The sequence below is a fragment of the Mirounga leonina genome, unplaced genomic scaffold (assembly GCF_011800145.1).
Source record: "Mirounga leonina isolate KUSES-001 unplaced genomic scaffold, KU_Mleo_1.0 Mir_129, whole genome shotgun sequence".
In the NCBI taxonomy this organism is placed as follows: Eukaryota; Metazoa; Chordata; class Mammalia; order Carnivora; family Phocidae; genus Mirounga; species Mirounga leonina.
In genome coordinates, this window is record NW_023270323.1 from 41,192,259 (window position 1) to 41,216,666 (window position 24,408).

Consider the following 24,408-nt stretch of genomic DNA (forward strand, 5'->3'; position numbering starts at 1 on the left):
AGTTCAGTTTTTTTTCCACAGTAAAAAGCCAAGTGTGGTAGAAACTTTATATTTAAAATAATGGATGGTAATTTTATTGTTCCTTCTTTAGATATTAAAAGGATTGCCTTTGAGTGATACTGTTCATTGTTAATAAAATATAAATTTGAAAAATTAGTTAAATTAGAATCTTATTTTTAGTTTAATTTCCTATATTAGAAACTATTTACCTGTCAAATTATGGTAATTATAAATAAAAGCATGATTAAAGGAAGGCAGAGATAAGGAAAAAGAAAAAGAGCTTACACAATCAAATAAAACTTTCATTCTTTTCTATTTCCTTGAATGAAGTACATTTGGAAGTTATATGAAGGCTATCAAATATTAGGAAAAGTAAATGTTTAATTCCTAGAGGTATCAATTTATCTTCATTAACTGACACTTTCTACAGTCCTGGACCTGAACAAGACCTTGAGTATTTCTGCAACCTATCATTTTTTAGTTAAGAAAAAAGGAGTGAAGCATGTTTGACTGTATACTTTGAAATATTAATTTTATGAGCAATGAGTTGCATCAGATCAGAAATTCTCATGAAGAGCGATTTTTTGCTCGAGATCCTCCAGATGAAGAGTGACCCTGGGGACTGCTTGCTAAGGATGGCTGGTGTGCCTCTTAACTGCCGCTCCAGGAACGGCTGAGTTCATTTGTGAAATTGATTTGATATTCACCTAGAATCAGATAGTTTCAGGGATGCCTCAAATTGAATAGCAGTTGTTCATCCCACTACATTTATCTTTATGCTGTCTGCTTCTATATTCTAAGCTTTAAAAGCTTGTTACAACACATTTCTAATATGTTCATGTGTGGGTGTCACGAATTAATAATGTAATTATAAAATTCTCTGTTCCACATCAGAACGATACAAAGTTTACTTTTGCACAGTTTCTAACATAACATAGTCTTCTCTGTTCCTCCATCTCTTCACTCATTCTAGTGGCAATATTTACAACCTTTTGTTCACGTGAGTATAGAGGAGGAACTGGTCAGGGGGAAGGAGGCAGGTGTGGTTTTCTCATGTTATGCATACCAGTTCTCCCATAGGTATCCTTCTGTATAATCAGGGATATTACTAAGGGTCATGTTTTTACATATGTGAGTAGCATATGGAGGCAGGAAAAAGGTGGAAAGCTGCTAAGCTAAACTGAATGGATGTGGGCAAAGTTTAATAGTGGGTATTATATATTAATAGTGGGTATTATAAAAGTGGGTAACTTAGCCCACTTTGTTACTTGGATAAACCCCTAATTCTTATTTTTATTTTAAAACACATTTATCGCATTTGAGTTACTCTGTTTATCCTAGAAATGTTAATCATTTGCCAGTGATGGCTAATAGTTAGGAGTGTGGTACCTTGATGATGTATTTTATCTTCTGGTAATATCTTATGTTTTCAGTTGATAAGCTCTATGAGCTCAGTAGCAGAGCACTGTCTCCCTTCCTTACTTCGCACCTTGTTTGACTGGTACAGACGCCAGAATGGAACTGAAGATGAATCCTATGAGTACAGGCCTCGGTCTAGCACAAAGTCTAAGGGGTAAGTGGCTCATTTTCCACTCTTCTACCTAGAATTGAAATCCTTTTGTTGAAGGGGGCGATAATGTTCTCAACCCAAGACCGGTATTGTTTGGTTTCTAAGGAAAAACATTGATTACTTTTGTTATGAAACTGATAGTAAAGGGAAAGCATAGTCCATACTTAACTGTAAATCAAGGGAAGGTACCAGTTAAGGTCGATGGATCTCCATGGTACTCATCACTGGGATAGTTATGCAAAAATGAATTTCAGGAGCATCATTTCAGTACTTCAATGCGGACCTTTAATAGTTGAAGTTAAGAAAATATTCAAAGAAGGTCCCGTTCCTATGGTTTGTGAAGGGAAGCAATTGTGATACAGGAGGACTGCCAAACCCTATATTATGATACCGTGAGACTCTCCTTGGTACTCAAATCCCAGAACTTCTCTTTCCCTTCTTCGAATTTGCCAGGGAGGTGGCTTTGCATAGAACATCTGTCTGTGTTCAGGAGATGATCCGTTGTTTGGAACTGGACTTTATTTGATGCCACTTGTGATTTTTCACCTTAGATATGCAAGAAGTTAGCTGGCACTCTGTTTTCATCAGAAGAGTTACTACTTTTATTTCAGTTCTTAATTTAAAAAAATACTAATCAAATATGGAGTAATGTTAGATTTTCTAAATAAAATTTAAAATATTTTTCTTAACTGATTGCTTTAGAATGGGTTTAATTTCTGACAGATATAGTAGTGACGTGTTCATCAGTACTGTACGAAATACCCAACAAGAGAAAGAAAATGAGAGTGTACATACATTGGGTAATTTAAGAACAGCTTGAACAGTCAGCTGCCGTAGGACACCAGGCTTACGAGGAGCTCAGTAAATAACCGAACTGTTAACCAATAGCTATTTTAAGATTTATGGTCTTAAGTGCAATCCTAATTTGGGGTTCTTGTTTCAGGGATGAACAACAACGTGAAAGAGATTATCTTCTTGAAAGGAGAGACTTAGCAGTAGATTTCATTTTTTGTTTAGTTTTAGTTGAAGTTCTAAAGCAGGTAAGAAGCTCTTTTGTCTGCAGAGTTTATGTTTCTTATTCTTATTTTGCCTTCATGTTTCATTTACCTTATTTAGGATGTTATGTCTAAAATTCTGGCCCACGTTAGCTAGATTTCTATAATATAATTACACGTCCTTCAGGTGCCTGGGGCTTTCATGGATTGTACCTATCATTTCCTATTCATTTTATCCTTGTAAAATGCCGTCTAAGATAGGAGATCTTGTTAGCAAAATTGAGCTGAATGGAAATTGGGTTACATGTGGGGCTTTAGCTGTGAATATAGTCTGCCTGTCATTCGTCGACTTCAGTCCACTTTCAAAGAATTTCTCTTCTGAAGCCATCAAGCCTGCGTTCCAACATGTAGTAATTGTGCAGTTACAGTTAAGGGATAGGGGCACTTTGACATGGGGAACACTGAATTGTCAAGTGCGAATGGTTTTTGGACAAGTGAAAACACCTCAAGATAATGTTTTAATGTCTATTCAGTGTTGGTTAGGATGCTGGCATGTGCTCACGCTGCACTCATGAGTTTAACATCTGAAGTCTGGTATCATGTATATTTTTATTACTAAAAATCAGTACAGGTATACATTTAAATACATATAAATACCTGTACTGATTTTGAAAGGGTTTTTTTTGGGGGGGGGAGGTCCATTTTTGTTTTTTTATTTACTAAAATCAACTACTTTGTTCAAATGCATGAAAGTATTCTTGAGTTTGTAGTCTTTAAAAAGTTATCAAACACAAGCCACATATTTCCAGCCACGTACACTGTGATGTTTTGAAAAAGTTAGGAAACCTAAAAGAAAAAAAAAAATCACATTTTGCATATGACCTGTTTGGATAGGGATTTTGTTTTTGTTATACAAAATGAAGTAGAATATATAATATGAAAACAAACAGCAAATGTTAGCTATAAAGTTAATTGACAGCCAATTTTTTTTGACAGAGGCAATATAAAATTATTTGAATGATGTATTTCTTTATACTTTGCCTTTGTTTTTGTAACATGTGAAAAATCATTGAAGTCTGAATATCTGAAATCTGCACATACAAGTTTGAAATGTGAAAAACAGATAAGTGAGTTAATCGAAGGTGAAAATCATTTTAATTAATTTGTGCCTTTCATAAAGGTCTTGCCCTAGGTGTAGGAAAGAAGTTTCCTCTGGGAGTTGTGCTAACAAGCCAGGTTTGCTTTCTGTCATCTCCGTTTCGCTGGGATCCTAAGACCCTGAGGCCAGCGTAATTAGGGATAGAAGAGCTTTGGACCAGAGCGGCCACTGACCATGACTAGACTTTGCCTAGGACTCATTGTGGTTGACCTCTAGCATCTCCTGTGTGCCCATGTAGGTCATGTGAGTGGTTTGGTAACCAACATTTTGCACTTCTTTGCTTGATTCAATAATGCAGGTTTTCTTCTTTTAGCAGGAGAAATTGTAAGTTCCCCCAGACATTCAGGCCCCTCTCTGATCTGGCTCCATGGTGCCTTTTCTCCTTTGTTTCCCAGGACATTCTTTTACTTGCCATTCGGTGTCTCCTCTGAAAGGTGCCCCAAATTGCAGTTTCAGGGCTTCCGTGCACAGAAAGCCCTATGTCAGTTTCTCTCTCTCCTCTTCCCCTCTCCCGCCCCTGTCCTTTCGCCTTCCCCATCCTCTTGGTCTTCGTCCTCCTTCCTTCTCCTCTTAAAAAATAATCCAGATGGCTCTTCTGGAGGAGAGAATCATTGGATCTATAAACTTCCATGGGGCACATTTTTCAGGTTCATTCCACAAAATCCCTTCAGATCCATGGTTGAAATGGACTCAAAGTATGAAAAAAGAAATACAATAGCTTTTTTTTTTTAAAGATGTTATTTATTTATTTGTCAGAGAGAGCACAAGCAGGGGGAGTGTCAGGCAGAGGGAGAAGCAGGCTTCCCGATGAGCAGGGATGCGGGGCTTGATCCCAAGACCCTGGGATCATGACCTGAGCCGAAGGCAGGCGCCCAACCAACTGAGCCACCCAGGCATCCCTACAACAGCTTTAATAGCAAAGCTCTGTTTTTTGGTTCTGTCACCATATTGTTCCAACCTACAGTGGCCTTTCCACTTACTGTTTTCTCTCTTTTACTCATTATCCTCATACTTTCACTCAAATGCACCCATGAAAGAATAAAATCTGTCACAAAGAACACAGAGATACTTTATTTATTAAAAATCTGACATAGGTGTTTTTTCTTTTCCCCAGTAGAAGGAAGTCTTTTTCACTTCTTCAAAACTAATAAAACCAGAGAAAATGAAGTAAAAATCAATAGAGCTTTCTGAAATATCATGACAAACTAACCCAATTTTCTACTGTGTCAAAGTGATGTAGGGTTTAATAGATCTGGAGACTAATCAATGTAATATATCTTGAATTTAATAGGATTTTTACTTTTGCCCCACTATAAGAGACATATTAAAACGTGACTCAGTTTTATTTTGATGAGACGGACGGTCCCAGGAGTACTGAAGTATTGATACATGGTTGGGCCAGTCATAAGGAGGAGTAAATATTCTTTACGGATTAGTCCTTGACCTCATATATTATACGTTTTTTTGTTTCTTGAATAATTTGTCATGTCTTCATGCGTGTGTAGAACTCTTCATAACGCCTGAGGGCTCTATATCCTTTGTATCAGCCGGTCATTGTAATAAAACTGGGAGACAGACAGGGCAAGTGTTTTCATCTCAGCTCTGTCATTGTCTTGCTGTGTAATTTGGGCAAGTTATTATCCACTACCTTTTTCCCCCGTCTGTAAAAGAGGGATGATAATATCATTTTTGTAGAATCATAAGCATTAAATACAGTAACGCCTGGGACATGGAAAGTGCTCCATAAGTATTATCTGTTATTTTCATCTTGCAGATAAAGAAATGTTCTTAATTTAGTGACTGGCTGATGATTATAAAGTTAGTTCACTGTTTTATTCCAAGTTTTCTCCCATTAATAATAGAAATATTGGTAAAATCAGTGATACAAAATTAGGTGAAATGGCCAGCATCTTGGAAAATTAAAGTTTTAATCATGACAAATTAGACAAAGAATTGAGTTAGTATAAATGTGATGAAATGAGTGTGATTCACTGTGGGAACAAAAGTAATTCAAGATGATAGAGGACTGATTTTATTTTTTCAAGAAAGTCAAACATAATTTTGGGGTCATGGCCAACTACCAATTTTAGCATGTTGATACCAAAGGCTTTCAAATTCATAGCAAAAGCATGATTAAACGGCAACATAAACCTTTAGAAAGTTTGAAGCAATTTTCTTTTCATATGAAATTTTAGTCAGACATTTGCTCTTTGAAACAAATAAGAAGATTGGGAAACTTGGTTTGTAAACCACTTCCAGCTCTTGGCTTAGTTTTATTTGTGCTATTGTGAAGTATCAGAAGGTGGAGTACATCTTTAGTATTTTCAGATTTAACATTTGCATTTTCGATGTGGATGAGTTCCCTGAAGATTATGCAGTTATTTGTGATTTTTCTGAGACTAAATGTATTCATTCCCCTTTGCACTGAAAGCTGGTCACTTAGGTAATGAATGAGCCTCACTGACTCCACAGTATCCATATCTTACCCTGATTTTGTTATTTTTCACTTTGATGTTGTGATAAAAGCATTAAAGTTTGGGAGGTGGTGGTGGGAATGGCCTTGGAATAAAACTTGGGTAATTTTTTTTTTTTTTTTTAAGTTTTCTAAGTAATCTCTATATGCAACGTGAGGCTGGAATGCATGACTCTGAGGTCAAGAGTTGCATGACCCTCTGACTGAGCCAGGCAGGCGCCCCCGGGTATTCTTTAGAGTCTACTAGATATATATCCTTCTGGAATGTTGCAGTAGAATTAGAGCTGCTTCTAAAATCTCAAATGACAAGACCTGAAAAAGTCTTGATACTATGGGTGGGAATGTTACTCCATGAAAGTAGAACTTTTCCTCTATAAGCTGAAATAGGATTCTGCCCCCACCCACACCCCGCTGCCTTTTTCTGAGAATCAGTTTGAGAATGATTTTATTATTACTATCATTATTATTACTGAACATAAGGGGAGAAATAGGGATTTTAAGAATGTCTGTGCATCCTGAAAATGTTCATTCTTAAAATGTTTAGAGGTGGTCCTTTTTTTCTTCCAAAAATTAAAGATAAGACCTGTTTCTTCTTTCACTTCTATTTCTGTGTCTCTTTTCTGGGTACAATATGATAAAATTGAAAGCTTTCTTTCCTTATTTGTTTCCTTTATTCAATGCATTTTTATATGTCGGAAACTGGGCATACAGTATTTTCTAGAGAAGTACACATCAGCTTCCGAACTTTAGTTCCCTCATCTGTAAAATAGGGGATAATCATCTACCCTGTAAGACTAAGTGTTACAGGTAATATTTATAAAAATGCCTACCTAATACCTGACACACAGACGCATAAAAAGGGTTGATGGTGGCCATGGTAGGGGAGTAATAGAGTATATAGCATGGCTAAGAGTGCCCCTAGCTGTCATTGGTAGGCATCAGACATCGCCGGACCAAATAAGACAGTTGAGGAGAAATTACAGGTTTGAGTTAACCTGTATATCGTATCTCTGGCCTAGAGCGCACTAAACATTCCTGTGAGGAAATCAGTCTGGGAAAACCACAGCACAGTAAGTGGAGTGTAAAAAATTAAATCACATAAAATGCAGAGTTGCATTATTGCAAGGTCAGTGAAATGTCTGCAGCCAGCCTGTATGATTAGCGCCATGAATTCTAGAATAGGTTCTGGGAGCCAGGCTGCTTGATCCACGGACAGCCTCTTCCCTACTGAAGTTTGTCAGCCCCTGGTGGTAGGTGTCTGCTCCATTTTAACCATCAGTGGGTAGCCACAGGGCTGACTGGGATGCATGGGACAGCAGCATTGATGATAGTAGTTGTTTTTGTTACCCTAGGGCCTATTTATGGGCCCAGTTGAGGGAAGATCAGCTGGGAGACTACATCTGCCTCCTTGCTTCTCGAATGGGCCCTGGTTTCCTGCCATTTTCCGTACCAGGCTCTCCCCTCAGTATCTCCATCCTTGTATTCTAGTCCCTTTGTGTGCCCTGCTTTCTCAGGAGGTAAGAATTTTGGCCTAGTCCCTTTTAGAAAAAGATGGAAAAGGTGAGAGGACAAGAATCAATCTCCAATTGTATTATACTCGATTTTTCATTCTCTCAGGGCCATTGATTATAGAGTTCCAGTCTGTTGTCTATGTTTTAAGGTAGGGAAATGGAAACTTGCTCAAGGTTATATAACTAGTAAAAAGAGAAGCTTTGGCTTGATTAAACCAAAATCCATGGTCTTTCTACACTTTTATCATTATAGTGAAGAAAATGTTTTTATTTATTGTATAAAGGTTTGATTATAGTTTATTTTTTTAAAGATTTTATTTATTTATTTTGACAGAGAGAGACACAGTGAGAGAGGGAACACAAGCAGGGGGAGTGGGAGAGGGAGAAGCAGGCTTCCCGCAGAGCAGGGAGCCCGATGTGGGGCTCGATCCCAGGACCCTGGGATCATGACCTGAGCCGAAGGCAGACGCTTAACGACTGAGCCACCCAGGCGCCCCGATTATAGTTTACTTATAATAAATTCATCAGCTTGGTGTGTAAAAAAAGGAGCACTTTGGGAATACTGTTTTGAGTTTCTTCTTAATATGAGATAATAGTACTGTCCTAAAAAGAGGTATTCAGAGTACCAAGTAAAAGATTGTCATGCCTCTACTTAATTGATCAGCAATGTTCTGAAATTCCTATATCGACAGAACATGACTGTTACACTTCTATGAGGAAGTGTCTGCCTATAAAAGATTGAAAAGCTTTTTTTAATTTTTTTTTTTTTTTAAAGATTTTATTTATTTGTCAGAGGGAGAAAGAGAACACAAACAGGGTGCGTGTCAGGCAGAGAGAGAAGTAGGCTCCCCAAAGGGCAGGGAGCCTGATGCAGAACTCGATCCCAGGACCCTGGGATCATGACCTGAGCTGAAGGCAGATGCTTAACCAATGGGGCCACCCAGGTGTCCCTGAAAAGCTTTTTTTTTTTTTTTTTTAAAGATTTTATTTATTTGAGAGAGCAAGAGAGAAGGAGCAGGGGAGAGGGAGAGGCAGACTCTCCACTGAGCAGGGAGCCTGATGGGGGGCTCGATCCTGGGACTCTGGGGTCATGACCTGAGCCAAAGCAGATGTTTAACCGACTGAGCCACCCAGGCACCCCTGAAAAGCTTTTTATAATTATATAGTCAATCATGAACTTCCTAGTTAAGTATTTCTAGTTGCTAAAGAAATCCTGGGTTTAAAATTTAGTCTTCCAATGTGGGACAGAGGTTGAGATTATTCTTGTAGAGTCTGAATTCTTGAACCTTCCTGTGTAGAATAAATTCCGTTTCTGTACAATTTATTAACATGGGATTTTCAAATCTTGGCTTCTACAAACAGATGAATAGACTTCTCTATCAGGCTACTACTTTTAAAAGGTTCATTGAGAACTAAGAAAGGTAGAGTTTGGATTACAGCTGCTTCCTCACTTAATCCCTATTTGATTTTGTGATGAAGCACATTTTCTTCATTTTCTTCAAATTGGATTCCAGGTACAGGCCTTTAGGATGGTCCCAATTTCTAGGAAATCTGAGACAAATGCTCTCTCTGATCCTCCTCTGTTCAACAACAAATATCAATCTGCCTAGCCAAGATAAAGCTATAGCCTTCCATCCTGGAGTAAAAGTTCACCATGAGCCTTTCAAAGCTGTGTTAGCTGCATGCCTCCCTCTGCTTGGACAGCATTTTATTTTATTTATTTATTTTTAAGATTTTTATTTATCTATTCGACAGAGAGAACACAGGCAGGGGGAGGGGCAGAGGGAGAAGCAGGCTCCCCACTGAACAGGGAGCCCGATGCGGGGCTCGATTCCAGGACCCTGAGATCATGACCCAAGCCGAAGGCAGACCCTTAACCGACTGAGCCACCCAGGTGCCCCTGGACAGCATTTTAAAACGCTAGTATTCTCCTCTGTGTTGTGTGAGTTTAGTCACTTTCTCATTGAGCTGAATACACATCAATGAGTAGTTACTTACTGGATTTCTTGTATCTCTTGTCCCTTATTACAATGTAATTGTGGTTACTGTTTCTAATGCCTCTCTCCTATTTACTAGGTTTGAACTAGCTCCTGATCGTTATTCAGGACTAAATTCAGCTCCCTCCTGATAGGCTCCTGATTTACCTTTGTAGATTTTAAATAAAAACCTCCCCTTTATCAAACCCTCAAGAAACATTCCCTGACCATCTCTGAATAATTAGAGTTCCCTGCTGTTCTTTCCCCCAGTCTAGTTTGTGGCTTTCTTGATAAATTAAAATCTCTATTATGATTTTATCCTATTGATGAGGTGTTCTGTAATATATATAGTTAAAAAAAATAGGGAAATGTGGAATTCCTATGTGTTTTGTTTTAATTGGACTTCGGGCCACAGAATGGGATAAATCATGATCCTGGTTCAAGGTACACTGTTATCATTGGTCTCTGTGTGGCTGCCTTTGTATTTGTTTACAATATAATGGTTACCTGTAGGCCCAAAAAACCCGATAGCTTAAGCCTAATTATGTGAATCTCTCCTAGTTCACTTCCTGGCTATTCTCTTACCATTATACTGATTTTTATGTTAATTATTTTCTTTAAAAAATGTTTTCATATGTTTGAATAGTAAGTTTTTCTTGTCTTTGAATTTTCTTTAAAAATGTATCATACTGTATGTTGTCCTCTGGGACTTACTTTTTCACTCAACATTATGTTGCTAGGATTAATCCATGAAGTGTGTAGCTATACATAATAATTTTCTTAGGCATATAATTGCTAGTGTAGTGGAGCTCCACCCTCTTAAGTTCATTCCTGGAGCCCTACAAATTAAATTGAGAAACATCACATTAACAGGAGAAAAGGTTTATTACATACGCATATGGAGGTCTTCATGGAAAAGAAGTTGAAGACAGAATGGTTGGCCCTAAAATTTAACAAAGAGCAGTACCTTGTGAAGTGACAAGACAAAGGAAAAGTGTCTGGGCTTCTAGGGGTGGTAAATTGGGGGAAGGAAAATCTATGGGGGAAACTAATGGAAGATAAGGGCTGTTTAGTAAGCTTTGTGCAGACCTATCTCATTGTCAGCTTTCTGGTTCTGATGATAACGGTTGTTGTTTTCTTGGTGTGGGAAAGAGAGGGGAGACTGCTTTTAGGCAGAAAAAGAAAAGCTGGAGAGCTTTTCTTGCACCTGCTCTTTGTCAGTTGCCTTCAGCTCAAAATAATTCTCATGCCAAAGTGACATATTTTGAGGTGGCATACTTGATCTGCTTCACTTGATTGTTGGCTATATAAAAAATTGATTTAAACTTAACACCAGCAATGTCTATAAACCTCATTCATTTACATTATCTCTACTATTTGGTATTGTCAGACTTTTCCCCATTGAGGAGGTGTAAAATGATACCTTGTGTATTTTCATTCTCCTTATTACTAATTAAATCAAGCTTCTCTTCACATTTATTAGAAATAAGCCCATCAAAGGACAAAAACAGAAAATTATAAAGCCTTGCCAAAAGCCTTTAAAGAAGTGAAAAGATATTCCATGTGAATGTAGAATACAGTTAGCCCCAAATTGATGTATAGATTGATTGCAACTCCAATGAAAATCCTGACATTTTTTGTGTACCTTCGAAGGGTGACTCTAAGTTGAATATGGAGGAACAGTGGGCCAAAAATGGCTAAGCTCTCTCTGAAGAAAAATAAGGGGGATTTTCAGTACCAGACATCAGAACTTATTCATAAAGTCTAATAATGAAGACTCTATGATTTTAGTACCAACATATAAAAATTGATAGAATAGTGAGCTTTTTCAAAAACAGACCCACACATATATAGACCTTGAATATATATCAGTGGTAACTTTTATAATCTTTGATCCATCAGTTCCTTCTTTTGGACTCTCTCCCATGGAACTATACAAGTATATAACATTAAACGTACACGATGTTTATTGTATAGCATTATATTGATTATTGAAAATCTGGAATGAAATGTTCAGCAATAGGAAGCTCATTGAATAAATTATAATATGCTGAGTAGTATATGGCCATTGAAAAGAAAGGAGCTTGAAGTACTGACGTGGAAAGATGCATCATTTTAAGAAAACTCAGGTGTGTAAAAAAAGACACATAGACCAGTGGAACAGAATAGAGAGCCCAGATATGGACCCTCAACTCTCTGGTGAAATAATCTTTGACAAAGCAGGAAAAAATATGCAATGGAAAAAAGACAGTCTCTTCAATAAATGGTGGTGGGAAAATTGGACAGCTGTATACAGAAGAATGAAACTCGACCATTCTCTTACACCATACACACGATAAACTCAAAATGGATGAAAGACCTCAATGTGAGACAGGAATCCATCAGAACATAGGCAGTAACCTCTTCTACATCAGCCACAGCAATTTCTTTCAAGACACGTCTCCAAAGGAAGAGAAACAAAAGTGAAAATGAACTTTTGGGACTTCATCAAGATAAAAAGCTTCTGCACAGCAAAGGAAACAGTCAACAAAACAAAGAGGCAACCCACAGAATGGGAGAAGATATTTGCAAATGACACTACAGACAAAGGGCTGATATCCAAGATCTGTAAAGAACTTCTCAAACTCAACACCCAAAAAAACAAGTCAAAAAATGGACAGAAGACATGAACAGACATTTCTCAAAAGAAGACATACAAAAGGCTAAGAGACACATGAAAAAATGTTCATCATCATTAGCCATCAGGGAAATTCAAATCAAAACCACACTGAGATACCACCTTACACCAGTTAGAATGGCAAAAATTGACAAGACAAGAAACAAATGTTGGAGAGGTTGTGGAGAAAGGGGAACCTTCTTACACTGTTGGTGGGAATCTAAGTTGGTACAGCCACTTTGGAAAACAATGTGGAGGTTCCTCAAAAAATTAAAAATAGAGCTACCCTATGACCCAGCAATTGCACTACTGGGTATTTACCCCAAAGACACAGATGTAGTGAAATGAAGGGCCATATGCACCCCAATGTTCATAGCAGCAATGTCCACAATAGCCAAACTGTGGAAAGAGTGAAGATGCCCTTCAACAGAAGAATGGATAAAGATGTCCATATATACAGTGGAATATTACTCATCCATCAGAAAGGATGAATACCCAACTTTTACATCAACATGGATGGGACTGGAGGAGATTATGCTAAGTGAAATAAGTCAAGCAGAGAAAGTCAATTATAATATGGTTTCACTTACTTGTAGAACATAAGGAATAGCATGGAAGATATTAGGAGAAGGAAGGGAAAAATGAAGGGGGGCAAACTGGAGGGGGAGATGAACCATGAGAGACTCTGAACTCCTAGAAACAAACTGAGGGTTTTAGAGGGGAGTGGGTGGGGAGATAGGTTAGCCTGGTGATGGGTATTAAGGAGGAGGGCATGTATTGCATGGAGCACTGGGTGTTATACACAAACAATGAGTCATGGAACACTACATCAAAAACTAATGATGCACTGTATGGTGACTAACATAATAAAAATAAATAAGAAAACTAAGGTGTGTATGTGTGGGTGTGTGTAGGAAAAAATCTGGAAGGATATATACTAAGCTATTAATAGTGATTATAAAAGGGGGATGGGGCAGGGATTTTACTTTCTGGTTTAAACATTTTGATTTGTTTTATGGCTTAGGAAGGAGCATTTAAAGAATTAAAACAAAGGTATTTAAATGACAGATTTCTAATAGGAACAAGGCCACAAATAGTTTTAAATTGGAAAAGTTGGTGTCGTTTTGGCTACTGTTTATGATAGAAAATCAAGACAAATGGAATGTGTGGCTGGCTCAGCCAGAGATTGCTTTCCTATTGGTGTCGCAGAGAGGTACACGTGGGTGTCTTTGTAATTTCCGGGCAGTAATAATTACAGTCACATCAGCGATCGCGACTGCTTTTTCCGCTTTATGGGCCAGAGTTCAGGGATTTGTGATTATGAAGCTAACGTTCTTAAATTTAGAGCCTATTAAATTAGATGGGTAACTGAATTCTCAGACAAAGTAACATCCTTAGAAAAAGGGAAGATTGACTAAGTAGTAGTAGATCATATCATGGAAATGGAAACCTGGTTATTTATTGATTTAATGAGTTGAAATGTGGAGAACACTCAGAAAAGACTTGTAACCTACTTAGCTCTTGCTGACTTGATAATTTTTTTGTTCTAGATTCCTGTTCATCCTGTGCCCGATCCCTTAGTTCATGAAGTTCTAAACTTAGCTTTTAAGCACTTTAAACATAAGGAAGGGTAAGTAAAATGCTAGCTTGGGGTCATTGTTTTGTCTGCTGGCCAGGTTTAGACCATTTAAGTATAATTCAAACTCTCATTGATTATTTGTTTTTAGAGTTCAAAGCAATTTTTCTTCCTTTCTTCCTTTCCTTTCTCTTCTTTCTTTCTTTTCTTTCTTTCTTTCTTTCTTTCCTTTCTTTCCTTTCTTTCCTTTCTTTTCTTTCTTTCTTTTCTTTCTTTTCTTTCTTTCAGAATCCACACCAAATGCTTATAGAAAAGGTGTTTTCTGTTGTTGGTTTTTGGTCTTTTGGTTTTAAGGCTCCATGCCCAGTGTCGGGCTTATACTCAAGATCCTCAGATAAAGAGTCACATGCTGTACTAACTGAGGTAGCCAGGCAGGCGCCTCCATAGGAAAGATTTTATTAAAATAATTCTTAAAACTATTGATTGGATTTACATAAGAATTAGAAGGTTAGATTTCATGACAGTAAAATCCAGATAGAAGAAAATTCATGTGGTTTTTATTATCCTATAGATGAATCTTCAGAGAAAAAAAACTGTATAACACCCTGATAAGAAATTTTCAGATTTATTAGGGAGAGTTTGTAGAAAAATTTGATAATGCATTTGTTCTCTTGTTGTTTTAGATATTCAGGAACCAACACTGGGAATGTGCATATTATTGCAGATTTATATGCAGAGGTGATAGGGGTTCTTGCCCAATCAAAGTAAGTGTTATAAATCCTGATTTCAATTTGTGTTTTAGAATGCTTCATTACTAATATAATAGTTTTAGATCTATTTTTTTTTCATATTTATTTTGAACTCCACCTTTTATTACTTAGCTGCTCTATTCCTTAGAGGATTTAAAAGTTAAATCCATACATTAAGTTCACAACTTGTTTTCATTTATTTGGGGTTTTCCGTAAATGTCTGAATTGAGGAAGTTGGAAATTACCAGGAATAGTCAGGACATTACCTTATTGCCTATTTTTAACTATTCTATGAGAAGTGTTTTTTTAAGTCTTTTTTATTTTTTTAGAACTCTACAGAGCTAATAATGACTTTTAATACTTTCTAGTTGAGTACTTTCATTTCTGAGTGCAGTGTCTTCCTCCTAATTACCTTATTTGTTTTAAAACGCACCAGAGTTTTGGATAGGTAGAAGAGATACCAAAAAAGAAAAAGGAGGTAATAGATTACTCCATAAAGGTGTTGTTCATTAGGAGTTACACTTATTGAATTGCCTTGAACCATCATTATAGTAAATAGTAAAAAAGTTTGTCTTTAGTATCTTGTGGTTGCTCTGAAGACTATGGAAGATTTTGAATTTCCTTTGTTGCTACTGGGAAATTTGTGAGGTAAAAAGTTATCAATGAAGATTTTCTTGATGTCATTTAAAGAGTCTTTGGTCCTGAAATCATCAGATAAAAACCTTTCTAAATTCTAAGAAGCCAACTACAATTCTTGTTAATGTTTAGTTCCTGTGATTTTAGTGACTAATAATTATTATGAGAAATTTAATAAAAGAGAAAACCCTTGGATTCTAGTGTTATTGCAATGGGAAGGTTTTTATCCACTTTATATTTTCTTTATAAAATGCAAAAGAATACATTCGTGGAAAATGGTATTGTATTCCCCAAGACTCAAGTGGAAGTGGATAAGTAGTATTTTCTATCATGTATCCGTATTTCATTAGTATGCACTATTTTTTCCCCCCTCTGTAGTCACTGACAATTGGAAAATATGCTTCATTTGTCATTTTTATTTTCAGGAACTGGTTTCCCCAAGTAACATTAATAGTAAAATCTTGAGCTGTTTGATATTTTGTAGAGGGGGGAAATTAAGTATTATTGGTTATTAAATTGTTAGGTATCTTTTTGGAGTGTAAACAGAAAAACACCCCTTATCAGTTGTGGTCATTTGAATCCAGGATGGTGCTTATATTTGAAAGCATTTCGGGTTCTTTCGCTTATTCCCATTGTGCGAGACCATGTTCTCCCATTCCTCTCCTTCAGTTTTTCTCCAGTATAAGGAGAAATTAATTTTAAGTGATAGTGGTCTAAAACTGATTGGTTCATGTCTTTGAACAAATTTGTAGTCCCTAATTTGTTCTCCGTATAACTCAAATTAAAGACTTTATATAAAGGAGCCTTAAAAATTAGACACTATCTGATTTACAGGGGGACGTTTTATGGGTGGATTATTTGATTTTGTTTTTATTATGATTATTAAATGGTAATGGAGCTGTACTGATGCTATGATAGGAATAAAGAAATCTTATTTTATCTCCTTATAGAACTTGTAATTTTAAAATAAATGAACAGCGGATTCGGAATGACAAATAACTTTGTTTTTCTCTATGCTTTTCTGGTAATTTTGAGGAGGGCCAAGAAAAGAGATGATGTTTAGGTACAATATCTAAAGATTTCCATGTTGAATATCATGTGGGAAGTTAGTGTTTTAAATTCATATCATATTATATATTCGTGTATATTAAAGGTTTCAGGCTGTGAGGAAGAAGTTTGTGACAGAATTGAAAGAACTACGGCAAAAGGAACAGAGCCCACATGTGGTTCAAAGCATCATCAGCTTAATAATGGGAATGAAATTTTTTCGAGTGAAAATGTATCCTGTAGAAGATTTTGAAGCATCATTTCAGTTCATGCAGGTGATATACTTTCTCCATTGCAGGGATTAGAATTAGCCTCACAGGTTATTCTTGCTCTTCATGACTTTTTAAAAGAAACAAATGTATATAAATTAATGACATCATTATTAATTCCTTACTCCAACTGTTAAATTTGTCACAAGTGTGAATTAACTTTCTTTTTTAATTTGAGCATGTTTTGACCTTAGCTTTTTGGTAAAATGACAGTATTTACAAAATTATCATGATATGAAAATTCTTAAATCTTCCTCTTTTGTGAACTTAATATTATACCTCTTTCCCCCTCAAGGAATGTGCTCAGTATTTCTTAGAAGTAAAAGATAAAGATATAAAACATGCACTTGCTGGTTTATTTGTGGAGATTCTTATCCCTGTAGCTGCTGTAAGTATATTTTTATTTTTATATTGTATGTGAAAGGTACCTTTTTGTGGAAGAAGTTGCCACATGAAATAGTCTTACCTTCTGGTAATTTCATAGACTAATAAGTGGAAACTTGGAATATAATGTGGATATGGGGAAAATGGTTATTAGCCAAATGCTAGTAGAGCATTGATTAGTCTTTTAATTAAAAGAATGGGCCCAGGTCCTTAAGATTCAGAGACTGTTAAGAGGGCGGAGTATTTGCAATCTAGCTTCTAGGTTATGCCTCTAGGTAACGGCCGCCTGAAATAGCTCAGTGCAACATACTGCATTTACTCATGGCTTTTCCTTCCTACGGTGTGGTGGCCATTTTAGTAGCCTCTGAAGAAATTAAAAGTACTGTAACATGTACCTTGGCATTTACAGGACTGTCTCGATTTTAAATGTTCTGTAGTTGCTGCTGACATTCATCATACTTGTCAAACTGTATATTCTAAATTATTTAGAAGATAGTGCAGTCATACTTATAATAATCCTAACATCTAGGGAAGCAGATTTATAAAAGCCTTCCTTGGTATAAAAGCAGTGTGTCATTTGAAAATAATTTTTGCAGTTACTAGTAACAGCATGCTATAAATAGGATTAAGGGATTGTACAATACTTAGATGCCAGGTTTTTTATTTCCCACGGGTTTTTTTTTCCCTAACCCAACTCAGTTCTGTATATGTGATATGCTACTCACTTTCAGTATACTACACACTGCTGTGTAAATATTCTTTTCATATATATCATTTCATTTTTAAACTTGAGGTAAAATTGACATATAATAACTATGCATACTTAGAGTATACCGTTTGACCTTTGTATGTACCAGTGAAACCATCACGACAATCAAGATAATGTACATATCTGGAGATCCAGGGTGGCTCAGTTGGTAAAGCATCTGACTCTTGATTTCGACTCAGGTCACAACCTTGGGGTTGTGAAATCGAGGCGCGCGTCGGGCTCCGCACTGGGCATGGAGCCTGCCTAAGTTTCTCTCCCTCTGCGCTCCCCCGCAAAAGATAATGTACATATCTATCACACCCTGAAAGTCTCCTTATTTTTTTTTTAATTCCTGCTTCCACTCACCCCACCTTTGGGCAGTGCAACTATCGATTGTCTTTCTATCACTCCACGTTAGTTTTGGTTTTCCTAGAATTTCATATCAATGGAACTTTACAGTACAAAGCCATTTTTTGGCTTCTTTTTACTCTGCATTATTGTTTTGAGTTCCAACTATGTTGTGGAATATATCAGTGGGTTTTTCCTCTTTTGAGTAGTATTTCATTTACATAGATATACCATGGTTTGGTTATGTGTTCACCTGTTTTTGAATATTGGGTGGTTTCCAGTGTTTGGCTGTTACAAATGAAGCTCCTGTGAACATTTATGCACAACTCTGTGTATGGGACATATGCTTTTATTTCCTTTGGGGGAATGTCTAGGAGTGAGATTGGTGGACCAAATGGAAGGTATATGTTTGATTATTAAAGAAATTGTCAAACCATGTTCCAAAATTGTCCCACATTTTGCATTCCAGGGGGCTGTGTGTGAGAGTTCTAGTTCTTCCACATCCTCACCAACTCTTGCTTTAGCCAATTGTTCTGGTTTTAGCCGTTGTACTGATGCATGAGCAGAGCCCAAATCGGGGCTGGATCCAATGATTAATGAGATCACGACCTGACCCGAAACCAAGAGTCAGAGGCTTAACCAACTGTGCCACCCAGGCACCGTAATATATTTTAAAAATACGTTTTAGATGCAGATATTTTATCAGATATATGCTCCATTCTCTTAACCGTCTTTGGAAGAGAAGTTTTGATGAAGTCTGATTTATCATTTTGTTCTTTCAGCAGTTGTGCTTTTTGTATCATATCTAAGAAGTCTTTGCCTAACCCAAGGTCTCAAAGGTTTTCTCCTATATTTTAGTTTTAGGATTTAATTTTAGGTTAGTGGTCCATTTTGAGTTAATTTTGTGTATGGTTGAGGTATGAACTGATTTTAAGTTTTTGTTTTGTTTTTACATATGATATCCAGTTGTTCCAGCACCATCTGACCATTTGTTGACAAGACAGTTCTTTCTAAGTAGCTTAGTTTTTTGTTTAAAAAATCAATTGGCTGGGGGGCTCCTGGGGGGCTCAGTCAGTTAAGCATCTGCCTTCGGCTCAGGTCATGATCTCAGGGTCCTGGGATCAAGTCCTGCCTTGGGCTCCCTGGAGTCTGCTTCTTTCTCTCTCTCTCCTTCTGCCCCTCCCCACCTCTCATTTCTCTCTCTCTCTCACAAATAAATAAATAAAATCTTAAAAAAAAAAATCAATTGGCTCTATATGTGTGGGTCTATATATCTGATTCTCTTACATTCCATAATGGTTTTATAAATGATAGGTTTATTTTATCAAAAAGAAAACAGACTATTCACATGGCTAAAAACTGGAGTGGGAGGCTATCTGACTCAAACTACCTGCAAAGCTGTAATTCATGACTTTTGTTCATACCCATTAAAAAAAAAAATCTTCAAATATTTATAAGTAAATATTCAAGACAGGTATAGAAAAAAATCATGCCAGTCACTGTCATTAATATTTGAAATTCTTCACTTTCCTTACAATTCCCTATCCACCTTTTCTAAACATGCCCTAGACAGGACCTGAATACCACAAATCAATTCATATGAATATATAGATCACAAGCCATTTAATTCAATATTATAAAATATAAGTCTAAACTACAGTTTGATTCGCAACATGAAAATAAATTTCTCCACATTTAAAATTTTCAACTAAAATAAAACCTGAATACATGGAGAGTTACTAACTTCCGCTTCTAGCCAAGATGGTATAATTTATAAAATCATTTATAAAACCGTCAGTTTTGGTCTATTATCATTAGTACATGTACTTCAATTTCTTTTTCTAGAAGTGGTTTGAATTACTGCTTATCCAATCCCAGGTTGTCATTGGTGCTTCCCCCTTATGTGAAAATCTGGTTTTGCCGGGTACCTAACTGGGATTAGGTTGTATTTTTAAGGTAATTAAAAGGAGCAGGTTGTAGGAAGAAAGACCCTTGACTGTGGTCCATTAATACTGTGTTACCTGATTCTTTTTTGCCATGTTTGCTTTGTTTGCTAAGGCAGCCCTAACAAAGTACCCCAAACTAGATGGCTTAAACAACAATTACTGACTCACAGTTTTGGGGAATCTGTTCCGTGCCTCTCACCTAGGTTTCTGATGTCTTTGACATTCCCTGGCTTAGAGAACCATCACCTGAACTCTGCCTTCATTTTTACATGGCATTCTGCTTGTGTGCGTCTTTGTCCAAATTCTTTTTTTTTTTTTTTTTCTCAAGGACACCTGTCATGTTGGATTAGGGTCCCCGTACCCCAATAGGACTTCATCCTAACTTAACTAATTACATCAGCAATGACCAAATTACATCTGCAATTTCCAAATAAGGTCACACATTATTTGGTACAGGTACGCAGAGTTAGGATTCCAGTATCTGAATTTGGGTTGCGGGAGAGGTGACAGTTCAACCCATAGCATCCACTCTGCACATAGAGCTCCTTCTGTCTGGAACATTCTTGCCTCTTTAATAACCTCCCCCTCCCCCCCCCCCCCCCCCCCCGCCCTTTGCCTGGTTGGACTCTACTTACTCATTCATTACATGTATGGAATGCTTTCTTTGTATCAGAGCCTCTTCTATGCAAAGGGATTGCAGGAATGATCAAGGTAGGAAAGACTCCCTGCTCTTAGAGAGCTACTTTTAGTGCAGACAACAGATAGTCATCTAGTATATAAAATATATAGTATGTAGATGGTGATAAGTACTATGGAGAAATGTAAAGTCAGGTGGGGGAGAAGAATTGCTGAAGGAGTAAGGAAGTTGAAATTTTAGATAAAGTGATTAGGTGAGACCTCCACCTCAAAAGAGGTAGAAACAACTGAGCAAAAACTAAAGGAACGAGGGAGTAAGGTGTGCTGTATCTGGGAGAAGAGCTTTTTGGGTAGAAGAAACCAGGGCAGATGCCCTGAAGTAAGACCACGCATGATATGTTCTAGGAACTGCAAAAGCTAGCTGATGCAGCTGGATCCCAGTGCAGGAGGACAGAATAGTGGAGGGCAAGGCCAGAGGTTACCTGGGGAGCTATTGCCCTATTTCAGGGAAGAGGAGGTGGATTCAGCGAGGTGTTACCTCCTTGTGGAGGTTTTCTTCAGGGGCCCCTTCTGCGTTCCTGGAGCACCGAGAATTTCCTCTTGCAGCATCTGTTTGTTGTAGCACATGCTCATTGCCTGTTCCCTTACTTGCGTTCTCAGGGCAGGGGCCAACTTCCTCTTATTTACTGAACAAGTTGGTCATTTGGCAGTTTGCAGGACTTTGCTGAGATAGTCGTGAATTATTAACCGATTTCAAACCTTACAGAAATTTCTTGTACTTCTTGTATAGTTTTATCTAATGTTTGTAACCATTTTCTTTCTTTCTTTTATCTTTCTAGGCTGTTAAAAATGAAGTGAATGTTCCCTGTTTGAAAAATTTTGTGGAGATGCTTTATCAGACTACTTTTGAACTGAGCTCCAGAAAGAAGCATTCATTGGTATTGAAAAACATTCAAACCTCTCAGTATTTCATTAGGAGTTAGAATAATTGATTTATGAATTCAGGAGAGATTTCAAAGTATTATAAAATATCCAAAATGCAACATAAGAGCAAGTTTTATATATTTTTCCTGCTCTTTTTAAGACTTTCTATTCCTAATTGGACTAGCTCTACAATTGATAGGTTATTCAGACTTCATTCTAGGTATTTACCTGTCTTGACAGGTGCTTTAAATTATGTATTATACTATGTGGGAAGTTGACTATATGCCTATTAAACCATAAATTCCTTTATTTTACATTATAATTAATTGCACTCAGAAGTATTAGATTATTTAGGAACCATTGCCTGTCTAATTGCATCATTCCTATTCAGAGATTTAAGGCTCCCCCCTCCCCCCACTTAACCACCCACTTCATATAATGTTAAAGGAGTTTCTGTAAATTTTTATGCAGCTTGGAGAAAGTGTGGAGAATTAGACAAATAATTGACCACTTAAGATAGAAATCTAATAATGAATAAACAGTGATTGTGCCAGGCATTGAGCTAAGTGCTTTGCATTCTTTGTTTTACTTTAAGCCTCCCAACCCTGTAGGAGATACATAATTATTATTCAGCACTCCACATGTTAGGAAAGTGAGCCTTGGATCACTTAATGTATCCACCCTGAAGTCATGCACCTGGCAAATAGAAAGCTGAAATTTTAATGCCAGTTTGTCCTTGATCCCAGGGCCTGGGTTCCTAACCACTGTATTGGTTGAAGGAGCGATGCGTCTACGGAAAATAAAAGCATGAGATGAGATAGATTAAGGAGTTGTTCTTATAGAAAATTTGTCCGTTATCATTTTTTTATTAGATTACTCTATGAGATCGTACTTCTTATGACAAATGGGAACACTGCCTAAAAACATCTACTTCTCTTTGTTGATGAGAATAAATATAATTTACAGATCCAGTGCTTTTTCATGAAAAATGTTAATCCCCTTTTCCCTGTCTCCTACAGGCTCTATATCCACTAATTACCTGCCTTTTGTGTGTCAGTCAGAAACAGTTTTTTTTAAATAACTGGCATATTTTCCTACAGAACTGTTTGTCACATTTAAAGGTAAGATGTAATCACATTCTGACCTGTAAATATTCTGACTGTAGTATATTCACTTATGCATATATATTGAACAGTATGTAATAAAACTTTCATTATTATTGGTACATTTGAATGGTAATACTTTACCATATTGCTTTTCTTATACATCTTTCTTTCTGTGGAGAATCATGTATTGACATGAATAAACTTTTGACTGAAAATTTAGTTTGTCTTAATGAATGCAAAAGTGTACATTTTTAACAACTGTTGTTTATATTATCTTAGACCTAGCAATATTTGTTAATAAATAAATTCCTTTAGAATTGGCAGAGTATTAATCTTACAGAACCCTCCAGTTACTTATTTTGTGTTTCATTTTGAGAAAATTAAGTAATGTCCCTAGTCTGAAAATGAAACAAGCCTTGATAATAAAATGTCACTAAAAGCACATTTAATGTAAGCATGCCCAGCCAAATCTAAAAGCCTCGTGTTGGTTCCACATGGATACAAAACTCCTGAAATGATTCTGCCTTGATTCAAGAGATAGTTGTTACTAACACTATTTGGCACATCCATGTCCGATCTCTCTTAGTGTTGTCAACAAAAGTGTGTGATAGTAGGATCTTTATCTTCCCAAGATATTATGCTAGCAGGATCTAACAGGATCTTCTTCTGTGGATAGGAGCTCAGCTAATGTCTGACATGGAACATGGCACTGCTCCTTACCTGCATGTCATGTAAATCCTTGATTTGAACACGATTTTGATGCATAGATGGATATGTTTGAATATTTGCTTACAAGTAGAAACATGACAGACATGACATTTCATTTCCTGTTATTCCTCTGAGTTAGGGATAACATTGAAAACTTTTATACTTTGAAGACAATGAAAGCAAGCACAGCTAGATTAAATGACTTTTCTCTGACCCTATAGGTCATTGGGGTATTTGAGAAATAGGACTGGCTCTTCTTTCCCACTTTGATAATGGTCCACTGAACAACATTATCCTATATATATTTTTTCCATGACTTAATATATCATTGTCAAAAGTGCCTTGATTACTTAAAGAGGTATACAGAAAATATAAGTCTTTGAAAAACATTTTTGGTTATGTTTCTCCTAGATACACATCAATATTATTCATACTTGCATGAGAATTAATATACTCTCTTTGCTTTCTTTATGAAAATTCTCAGGACCAAATCGAGCTTATTAAACTTTTTATGTCATGCAACCAGAAAATAGGTTTTATTTAAATAATTGCATTAAACTGTTTTCTGTCCTCATTTTGAAAAATTCATACAGATACAGGGACTGAAAGGGAATTGATCATTTTCTGGGTGGTATGATTTTCCATAATTTTAATAAAAAATTTGTAGACCTGCATTAAGTGTTTCCTGAAAGGTTGCTTTGTTTCATGACAATTCATACTTTTCTGTTGCTTGTTGGAGTTTTTTATATATATACGTTTTCACCTAACATATTTGCAATTCTTTCGCAGTACCTTAACTTTTATTTTTTGTCTTAAGGCTTTCATTTAAAATGCTGTTTTCTTTGAACCTTTACCTCCTATTAAATATTTCTGGCATATTGTTCATTTTCCTTAATGGCAATGTCAATCTGCCAGGCTAAAGGAGATAAGAGCCACCTTAGCATGAATATTTGGAATATAGTTGTCTTGGCCATTAACCCTTAACTTACAT

The 24,408-nt window shown here is 36.6% G+C and overlaps 1 protein-coding gene across 3 annotated transcripts in view; it reads left to right on the plus strand.

Annotated features, from left to right (window-relative positions):
- FRYL (FRY like transcription coactivator) overlaps positions 1-24,408 on the plus strand; it is a 259,607-nt gene that overhangs the window by 130,116 nt on the left and 105,083 nt on the right. For all 3 annotated transcript variants that reach the window (XM_035005015.1, XM_035005016.1, XM_035005017.1), the window contains 8 exons: positions 1,434-1,573; positions 2,514-2,610; positions 13,891-13,970; positions 14,600-14,680; positions 16,455-16,623; positions 16,913-17,005; positions 21,519-21,617; positions 22,623-22,724. In XM_035005015.1, the coding sequence (XP_034860906.1) occupies positions 1,434-1,573; positions 2,514-2,610; positions 13,891-13,970; positions 14,600-14,680; positions 16,455-16,623; positions 16,913-17,005; positions 21,519-21,617; positions 22,623-22,724 (861 nt within the window). The remainder of the gene's footprint in view (positions 1-1,433; positions 1,574-2,513; positions 2,611-13,890; positions 13,971-14,599; positions 14,681-16,454; positions 16,624-16,912; positions 17,006-21,518; positions 21,618-22,622; positions 22,725-24,408) is intronic.